The sequence below is a fragment of the Oncorhynchus gorbuscha genome, linkage group LG07, assembly GCF_021184085.1.
Source record: "Oncorhynchus gorbuscha isolate QuinsamMale2020 ecotype Even-year linkage group LG07, OgorEven_v1.0, whole genome shotgun sequence".
NCBI classification, from domain to species: Eukaryota; Metazoa; Chordata; class Actinopteri; order Salmoniformes; family Salmonidae; genus Oncorhynchus; species Oncorhynchus gorbuscha.
Genome location: NC_060179.1, coordinates 55013602 through 55024945, shown reverse-complemented (window position 1 = coordinate 55024945; position 11344 = coordinate 55013602). Strand labels below are relative to the sequence as shown.

At 43.9% G+C, this 11344-nt stretch overlaps 1 protein-coding gene across 31 annotated transcripts in view; it reads right to left on the bottom strand.

The window, feature by feature from the left end:
• The window catches only part of LOC124040046 (neurexin-1a-like), a 77262-nt gene that overhangs the window by 60409 nt on the left and 5509 nt on the right, over positions 1 to 11344 (bottom strand). For 21 of the 31 annotated variants that reach the window (XM_046356775.1, XM_046356778.1, XM_046356780.1 and 18 more), the window contains exons 3-4: positions 4765 to 4779; positions 786 to 815 (exon numbers count right to left, since the gene is read on the bottom strand). The exons of 5 other annotated variants lie outside the window; for them this stretch is intronic. In XM_046356775.1, the coding sequence (XP_046212731.1) occupies positions 786 to 815; positions 4765 to 4779 (45 nt within the window). The remainder of the gene's footprint in view (positions 1 to 785; positions 816 to 4764; positions 4780 to 11344) is intronic. 5 more of the 31 variants (XM_046356779.1, XM_046356804.1, XM_046356789.1 and 2 more) reach the window with 1 other exon arrangement.

The window sequence follows — 11344 nt, the reverse complement described above, 5'->3', positions numbered from 1 at the left end:
ATCCTCTTTTACCTCTTCACCAAATCTTCCCCATACATTAGGCTACCTACTGTTCTGACCCTCCTGTTTATTTTCAACTCTCCATTTCGCAGCTTTTCTCTTATTGAATTCAACTCCGACATTGGCCTATTTTCCTCAGTGGATCGACGTTAATTTTTTCTGCCCAAGTCCCAAAAACCATTTGGCAATTGCTGTGATTTTGGCGAGCGTACAGTTAGCCCCTAAAGCTTAGGCTTAGGTTACGCACTAAAGGCAAATCAAAATAATGAAATAAAAACCTCAGTGTAGCCTATAGATGTATAATTCTTGTGGAGTTCATATTTATGACATTTTAATGTATTATTTTCTCTTTAATCAACACGCCCACCCGCCACCCACCTGCCCTTCATCCACATAATATTTTAAGACCCCAAACCCGCAGATATAACCAGGGGGACTGCGGGTTATGAGTCAAACCACGCATCACTAACACACACACATGCGCACACGCACACACAACAAACCGTCCATGGAACCAGACCTTGATCTAGGATCAGTTCATAACCTAACACTAAACCCATATCCTCACCTTAACCACACATCTGGGATCAGTTAAGCCTCTCCATATCCTAATATACCCAAAAGAACCCAATATAGACAAAAATCAAACCTGACCTTGGATCAGCGTCTAGGGTCCGGCGGTGATGAGGTTTGGGGTGAGGGGTGTGGTGGGGGTGGGGAGCTGGGGAGGTGATGGGGAGCAGTAGGAACAGGAAGTGATGTCATAGTGATGTAATAGGTCGTACCTTGGTCGCCGATCATCAGGTGAGCCAGACCTTAAAGGAAGACAAGAGCACAGTCAGCACAGCAGAGGAGCATGACGTGGTTTTGTCCACACACACACACACACACACACACACACACACACACACACACACACACACACACACACACACACACACACACACACACACACACACACACACACACACACACACACACACACACACACACACACACACACACATACATACACACACAGGCACACACATGTGCCCACACACTCCCGCTCAAACATACACACATAGACACACACTCACACACCATCATGATAGCTACCGTTGCTAACATTTGCTCACAGTGATGCTAGTGTGCGGTGAACATTAGATAAAAATGTCGTCTTTCTATTAAATACTGTATATAGTTAGAATAGCACAGCGATTCTCAGTTTGGAAATTGTAGATACTTAAATTGTAGACATAAATTACAATTTGGAAATTGTAGACAAATAAATTGCAGACACTACCAGGGTTATCCTTACCTAGTGACGCATTCCTGTCAAATGTGGGTACGTTCATTCAGATCGTTCAACTGTAACTGTTACAAGCTGACAGTTCACTGCAAATGAAAGTCTTTTTGAACGCACCCTTGACCTGTGTGGAGCACCAACAGCTGATAGAGTGGGTTCTACAACCATCCCTGCCACCCACACGTCTAAGACACACGCCATGTTTAAACTTGTCGCTCGCTCATGTTGCTGTATATGTGTGTGTAGCTTCTACATATATCAAATAACTGCGGAATCACACACACACACGCACTATGTACACTGGTCTTGCTCTCTTACCCGGTTAACAAACAAAAATATTGTATCTATCATTCGCGAAGGGGGTGCTGAGTTAGTCAGCCTCGTTATTTCAACTGCCTTCCAATGACCTTTCTTTTTATCCCCTGAATTGTTTGTTTATTCTTTGGTGCCATGCTGCTTTTTTGCACTTTGACCTTAGAAATATCATGTTTATATTTGCTATTTTATTACATGTATACTTTGTAATTGTCCTAGGGTATCTTATAATTGTCCTAGGGTATCTTGTAATTGTCCTAGGGTACCTTGTAATTGTCCTAGGGTACCTTGTAATTGTCCTAGGGTATCTTGTAATTGTCCTAATGTATCTTGTAATTGTCCTAAGGTATCTTGTAATTGTCCTAGGGTATCTTGTAATTGTCCTAGGGTATCTTGTAATTGTCCTAGGGTATCTTGTAATTGTCCTAGGGTATCTTGTAATTGTCCTAGGGTATCTTGTAATTGTCCTAGGGTACCTTGTAATTGTCCTAGGGTACCTTGTAATTGTCCTAGGGTACCTTGTAATTGTCCTAGGGTATCTTGTAATTGTCCTAGGGTATCTTGTAATTGTCCTAGGGTATCTTGTAATTGTCCTAATGTATCTTGTAATTGTCCTAAGGTATCTTGTAATTGTCCTAGGGTATCTTGTAATTGTCCTAGGGTATCTTGTAATTGTCCTAGGGTATCTTGTAATTGTCCTAATGTATCTTGTAATTGTCCTAAGGTATCTTGTAATTGTCCTAGGGTATCTTGTAATCTTGTCCTAGGGTATCTTGTAATTCTCCTAGGGTACCTTGTAATTCTCCTAGGGTACCTTGTAATTGTCCTAGGGTATCTTGTAATTGTCCTAGGGTATCTTGTAATTGTCCTAGGGTATCTTGTAATTGTCCTAATGTATCTTGTAATTGTCCTAAGGTATCTTGTAATTGTCCTAGGGTATCTTGTAATTGTCCTAGGGTATCTTGTAATTGTCCTAGGGTATCTTGTAATTCTCCTAGGGTACCTTGTAATTCTCCTAGGGTACCTTGTAATTGTCCTAGGGTATCTTGTAATTGTCCTAGGGTATCTTGTAATTGTCCTAGGGTATCTTGTAATTGTCCTAATGTATCTTGTAATTGTCCTAGGGTATCTTGTAATTGTCCTATGGTATCTTGTAATTGTCCTAGGGTATCTTGTAATTGTCCTAGGGTATCTTGTAATTGTCCTAGGGTACCTTGTAATTCTCCTAGGGTACCTTGTAATTGTCCTAGGGTATCTTGTAATTGTCCTAGGGTATCTTGTAATTGTCCTAGGGTATCTTGTAATTGTCCTAATGTATCTTGTAATTGTCCTAAGGTATCTTGTAATTGTCCTAGGGTATCTTGTAATTGTCCTAGGGTATCTTGTAATTGTCCTAGGGTATCTTGTAATTGTCCTAGGGTATCTTGTAATTGTCCTAATGTATCTTGTAATTGTCCTAAGGTATCTTGTAATTGTCCTAGGGTATCTTGTAATTGTCCTAGGGTACCTTGTAATTGTCCTAGGGTATCTTGTAATTGTCCTATGGTATCTTGTAATTGTCCTAGGGTATCTTGTAATTATCCTAGGGTATCTTGTAATTCTCCTAGGGTACCTTGTAATTCTCCTAGGGTACCTTGTAATTGTCCTAGGGTATCTTGTAATTGTCCTAGGGTATCTTGTAATTGTCCTAGGGTATCTTGTAATTGTCCTAATGTATCTTGTAATTGTCCTAAGGTATCTTGTAATTGTCCTAGGGTATCTTGTAATTGTCCTAGGGTACCTTGTAATTATCCTAGGGTACCTTGTAATTGTCCTAGGGTATCTTGTAATTGTCCTAGGGTATCTTGTAATTGTCCTAGGGTATCTTGTAATTGTCCTAATGTATCTTGTAATTGTCCTAAGGTATCTTGTAATTGTCTTAGGGTATCTTTTAATTGTCCTAGGGTATCTTGTAATTGTCCTAGGGTATCTTGTAATTGTCCTAATGTATCTTGTAATTGTCCTAAGGTATCTTGTAATTGTCCTAGGGTATCTTGTAATTGTCCTAGGGTATCTTGTAATTGTCCTATGGTATCTTGTAATTGTCCTAGGGTATCTTGTAATTGTCCTAGGGTACCTTGTAATTGTCCTAGGGTATCTTGTAATTGTCATAGGGTATCTTGTAATTGTCCTAAGGTATCTTGTAATTGTCCTAAGGTATCTTGTAATTCTCCTAGGGTACCTTGTAATTGTCCTAGGGTATCTTGTAATTGTCCTAGGGTATCTTGTAATTGTCCTAGGGTATCTTGTAATTGTCCTAGGGTATCTTGTAATTGTCCTAGAGTATCTTGTAATTGTCCTAGTGTATCTTGTAATTGTCCTAGGGTATCTTGTAATTGTCCTAAGGTATCTTGTAATTGTCCTAGGGTATCTTGTAATTGTCCTATGGTATCTTGTAATTGTCCTAGGGTATCTTGTAATTGTCCTAGGGTATCTTGTAATTGTCCTAGGGTATCTTGTAATTGTCCTAGGGTATCTTGTAATTGTCCTAGGGTATCTTGTAATTGTCCTAATGTATCTTGTAATTGTCCTAAGGTATCTTGTAATTGTCCTAGGGTATCTTGTAATTGTCCTAGGGTATCTTGTAATTGTCCTAGGGTACCTTGTAATTGTCCTAGGGTATCTTGTAATTGTCCTAGGGTATCTTGTAATTGTCCTAGGGTATCTTGTAATTGTCCTATGGTATCTTGTAATTGTCCTAGGGTATCTTGTAATTGTCTTAGGGTATCTTGTAATTGTCCTAGGGTATCTTGTAATTGTCCTAGGGTATTTTGTAATTGTCCTAGGGTATCAAATCAAGTCAAATGTATTATTATTATTACTCTGTCGGTCTCTAACCTCTTATCAAACCTTATTATTACACTGCCCGTTTCTATCTTTGAGTGGAGAGCCACTTAAAACCTCCGGTATATGTCCATGAATGGATCTACTTATTTGTCCATGAAGGGAGTCTACTTACCGTCTGACTGCAACCCACATACAGCACACACACAACCTACACACACACAGCCCACACACACCTTTCGGTGCCCAAATCAGACATGGACGAAGGAATGGGATAGGTGTAAAGAAGAAGAGAGAGAGGGGGGAGGGGGGAGAGAAAGTGAGTGAGAGAGACCCACCTGGGTTGTAGTGTTCTGGGAGCGTCCAGACGAAGGAGAGAGAGAGACAGACATTCATTAACACGCCATGCATAGCCGTCTGTTACCACGGGTACACAGATGCACACCCACACCATTACCTTGGTTACACACATGCAGATCCACCCAGACATCACCATGATACCATATGGCACTGATAGCCTTACATTCTTCCACACGCACGCACGCACGCACGCACGCACACACACACACGTCAGGGTTGCGGCCAATTTATTCAATTCAGGAAGTTAATCGAAATTCAATTCATTGAAAAATCCTCAACAATAGTAGATTTTCAATACATTACTTGAATTTCAATACACAGAATCGACTGAAGTGCCCCAAACCAAGCGCATGCACACAGGCACGCGCACACACACAGTGGCCAGGGTGGATGAAAGCGGACGCTCCTACCTGTGTGTTTGGAATCTGGAACATTTATTCACCCAGAACTTACCTTACAGCCTCCAGTACCAGAGCACAGAATACACGCACATGTTCTCTCTCACACACACACACACACACACTCACACTCAGACACACACATTGACCATTGCAGTAAATTAATAGATCAATGGAAACAGGTAACTGATGATAGAAAACAGCAGTGCAGGGGGGAAACATGCTGGGGTCAGTACTGGAGTGTGTGTGTGTCTTTGGAACCAAATGTCCCTTTCCTCTGTCTCTTTTTAAAGGTCTAATGCAGCCGTTTTTATCTCAATATTCAATCAGTTCTGGGTAACAATTAAGTACCTTACTGTGATTGTTTTCAAATAATATGGTCAAAAAGAAAATAAATAGCTTCTTAGTAAAGAGTATTTTCTCAAGCAATAATTTTGCTAGGACTGTCTGGGAGTGGGGGGAAGGGAAAACTAGCTGTTATTGGCAGTTTAGAACTATTAACTGGTGATGTCACCAGGCAGGTCAAAACTCCATCCCACCAAAACAAGATGAAATTTCAGGTGGTATTTTCAAACAGCTTTTACACTAAAACGGAATTATCATAATTTTCACACTTTCACAATATTATTCCAACCTCATACTGTGGAAATATATATATATCACAGGTAAAAACACGTTTTTGACTGCACTGTGCCTTTAATTAGTGAAAAGAAACGCTAATAGCTTGGTTTTCACTAATTAAAGGCCTGGTACAGTCCCTACCCGTTGATCTAAAATAATTGGATAGGTTTAAGCAATGTGACATCAATTTCATCTTCAGTCCCGGTGTTCGAAAATGTGCTCCGCGCTGCAATATTGTCAAAACAATTGTCGCGCCAACATATGTCACTTGCCTTCTTTCCAACACCCAACACACTAATCAACACACTACACTCGCCACATATTTAATGTTCTTATGACAACATACTACGTTTCCAACCGAGATTTACCAACCAATTAATCCAAATGAATCAACTATTTTTTGAGCGATTGACCACCCTATTAGAGAAGAGGGATACATCGAAGAGGGATACATCGAGGGTGTCATAGGTAAATAGGTAGAGGGATGGAGGCATAGGGCAGCATATGTAACTGAGTCTCTCTTTCAGAGCCCTGCTGTCTCCATGGTAACTTGTTCAGCAGAAAGGGGACGGGGTTGCTATGGAGACAAAGGAGGGGCCTAGATATCAGACTAAAGACGCACGCGCGCGCACACACACACACACACACACAAACACACAGGGAGGTGATGAACACAAACAGCCTTGTTTCTGAACGCAACTCACCACCACTAGGATCCAATGACCACCACTAGGATACAATGACCCCCACAAGGATCTACTAACCACCACTAGGATCTACTGACCACCACTAGGATAAACCCACCACCACTAGGCTCTACTGACCACCACTAGGATCTTCTGACCACCACTAGGATCTACTAACCACCACTAGGATCTACTGACCACCACTAGGATCTACTAACCACCACTAGGATCAACCCACTACCACTAGGATATTCTGACCACCAGGATCTACTAACCCCTACTAGGATATTCTGACCACCAATAGGATCTACTGACCACCACTAGGATCTACCAACCACCACTAGGATCTGCTGACCACCACTAGGATCTACTGACAACCAATAGGATCTACTGACCACCACTAGGATCAACCCACCACTACTAGGATCTACTGACCACCCCTAGGATCTACTAACCACCACTAGGATCTACTAACCACCACTAGGATCTACTGACAACCACTAAGGTCTACTGACCACCACTAGGATCTTCTGACCATCAGGATCTACTAACCACCACTAGGATCCTCTGACAACCAGTAGGCTCTACTGACCACCACTCGGATCAACCCACCACCACTAGGCTCTACTGACCAGCACTAAGATCTAATGACCACCAATAGGATAAACCCACTACCACTAGGATCTACTGACCAAAACTAGGATCTATGGACCACCACTAGGATCTACTAACCACCACTAGGATCTACTGACAACCACTAGGATAAACCCACTACCACTAAGATATTCTTACCACCAGTATCTACTAACCACCACTAGGATCTACTGACCACCAATAGGATCTACTGACCAACACCAGGATCTACTGACCAACACTAGGATCTACTGACCCCTACAAGGATCTACTGACAACCAGTAGGCTCTACTGACAACCACTAGGATCAACCCACCACCACTAGGATCTACTGACCACCACTAGGATCTGCTGACCACCATTAGGATCTACTCACCACCACTAGGATCTACTGACCACCACAAGGATCTACTAACCACCACTAGGATCAACCATCCACCACTAGGATCTACTGACCACCACTAGGATCAACCCACCACCACTAGGCTCTACTGACCAAAACTAGGATCTACTGACTACCACTAGGATCTCCTAACCACCACTAGGATCTACTAACCACCACTAGGATCTACTGACAACCACTAGGATCTTCTGACCATCAGGATCTACTAACCACCACTAGGATCCTCTGACCACCACTAGGATCTACAGACTACCACTAGGATTTTCTGATCACCACTAGGATCTACTAACCACCACTAGGATCTACTAACCACCACTAGGATCTACTAACCACCACTAGGATCTACTGACAACCACTAAGGTCTACTGACCACCACTAGGATCTTCTGACCATCAGGATCTACTAACCACCACTAGGATCGCCTGACCACCACTAGGATCTACTGACCACCACTAGGATTTTCTGATCACCACTAGGATCTACTAACCACCACTAGGATCTACTAACCACCAATAGGATCTACTGACCACCACTATGATCTACTGACCAACACTAGGATCTACTGACCCCCACAAGGATCTACTGACAACCAGTAGGCTCTACTGACCACCACTCGGATCAACCCACCACCACTAGGCTCTACTGACCACCACTAAGATCTAATGACCACCACTAGGATAAACCCACCACCACTAGGATCTACTGACCAAAACTAGGATCTATGGACCACCACTAGGATCTACTAACCACCACTAGGATCTATTGACCACCACTAGGATCTACTAACCACCACTAGGATCTACTGACAACCACTAGGATAAACCCACTACCACTAAGATATTCTTACCACCAGTATCTACTAACCACCACTAGGATCTACTGACCACCAATAGGATCTACTGACCAACACCAGGATCTACTGACGAACACTAGGATCTACTGACCCCCACAAGGATCTACTGACAACCAGTAGGCTCTACTGACAACCACTAGGATCAACCCACCACCACTAGGATCTACTGACCACCACTAGGATCTGCTGACCACCATTAGGATCTACTCACCACCACTAGGATCTACTGACCACCACAAGGATCTACTAACCACCACTAGGATCAACCATCCACCACTAGGATCTACTGACCACCACTAGGATCAACCCACCACCACTAGGCTCTACTGACCAAAACTAGGATCTACTGACTACCACTAGGATCTCCTAACCAGCACTAGGATCTACTGACCACCACTAGGATCTACTGACAACCAATAGGATCTACTGACCACCACTAGGATCAACCCACCACTACTAGGATCTACTGACCACCCCTAGGATCTACTAACCACCACTAGGATCTACTAACCACCACTAGGATCTACTGACAACCACTAGGATCTTCTGACCTTCAGGATCTACTAACCACCACTAGGATCCTCTGACCACCACTAGGATCTACAGACTACCACTAGGATTTTCTGATCACCACTAGGATCTACTAACCACCACTAGGATCTACTAACCACCACTAGGATCTACTAACCACCACTAGGATCTACTGACAACCACTAAGGTCTACTGACCACCACTAGGATCTTCTGACCATCAGGATCTACTAACGACCACTAGGATCGTCTGACCACCACTAGGATCTACTGACCACCACTAGGATTTTCTGATCACCACTAGGATCTACTAACCACCACTAGGATCTACTAACCACCAATAGGATCTACTGACCACCACTATGATCTACTGACCAACACTAGGATCTACTGACCCCCACAAGGATCTACTGACAACCAGTAGGCTCTACTGACCACCACTCGGATCAACCCACCACCACTAGGCTCTACTGACCACCACTAAGATCTAATGACCACCACTAGGATAAACCCACCACCACTAGGATCTACTGACCAAAACTAGGATCTATGGACCACCACTAGGATCTACTAACCACCACTAGGATCTATTGACCACCACTAGGATCTACTAACCACCACTAGGATCTACTGACAACCACTAGGATAAACCCACTACCACTAAGATACTCTTACCACCAGTATCTACTAACCACCACTAGGATCTACTGACCACCAATAGGATCTACTGACCAACACCAGGATCTACTGACGAACACTAGGATCTACTGACCCCCACAAGGATCTACTGACAACCAGTAGGCTCTACTGACAACCACTAGGATCAACCCACCACCACTAGGATCTACTGACCACCACTAGGATCTGCTGACCACCATTAGGATCTACTCACCACCACTAGGATCTACTGACCACCACAAGGATCTACTAACCACCACTAGGATCAACCATCCACCACTAGGATCTACTGACCACCACTAGGATCAACCCACCACCACTAGGATCTACTGACCACCACAAGGATCTACTAACCACCACTAGGATCAACCATCCACCACTAGGATCTACTGACCACCACTAGGATCAACCCACCACCACTAGGCTCTACTGACCACCACTAATATCTACTGACCACCACAAGGATAAACCCACCACTACTAGGATCTTCTGACCACCACTAGGATCTACTGACTACCACTAGGATCTACTGACCACCACTAGGATCTTCTGATCACCACTAGGATCTACTAACCACCACTAGGATCTACTGACCACCACTAGGATCTACTGACCACCACTAGGATCTATTGACCACCACTCGGATCTACTGACAACCAGTAGGATCTACTGACCACCACTAGGATCAACCCACCGCCACTAGGATCTACTGACCACCAAAAGGATGTACTGACCACCACTAGGATCAACCCATCGCTAGGATCTACTGACCACCACCAGGATCTACTAACCACCACTAGGATCAACCCACCACCACTAGGATCTACTGATCACCACAAGGATCAACCCACCACCACTAGGCTCTACTGACCACCACTAGGATCTACTAACCACCACTAGGATCTACTAACCACCACTAGGATCTACTGACCACCACAAGGATCTACTGACCACCACTAGGATCTACTAACTACCACTAGGATCAACCCACCACCACTAGGATTTACTGACCACCACTAGGATCTACTGACCACCACTAGGATCTACTGACCACAACTAGGGTTTTCTGATCACCACTAGGATGTACTGACCACCACTAGGATCAACCCACCACCACTAGGATCTACTGATCACCACTTGGATCAACCCACCACCACTAGGCTCTAATGACCACCACTAGGATCTACTGACCACCACTAGGATCTACTAACCACCACTAGGATCCTCTGACCACCACTAGGATCTACAGACTACCACTAGGATCTACTGACCACCACTAGGATCTACTGACCACCACTAGGATCTCCTGACCACCACTAGGATCAACCCACCACCACTAGGATCAACCCACCACCACTAGGATCTACTGACCACCACTAGGATCTACTGACCACCACTATGATCTTCTGACCAACACCAGGATCTACTGACCAACACTAGGATCTACTGACCCCCACAAGGATCTACTGACAACCAGTAGGCTCTACTGACAACCACTAGGATCAACCCACCACCACTAGGATCTACTGACCACCACTAGGATCTGCTGACCACCATTAGGATCTACTCACCACCACTAGGATCTACTGACCACCACAAGGATCTACTAACCACCACTAGGATCAACCATCCACCACTATGATCTACTGACCACCACTAGGATCAACCCACCACCACTAGTCTCTACTGACCACCACTAATATCTACTGACCACCACAAGGATAAACCCACCACCACTAGGCTCTACTGACCACCA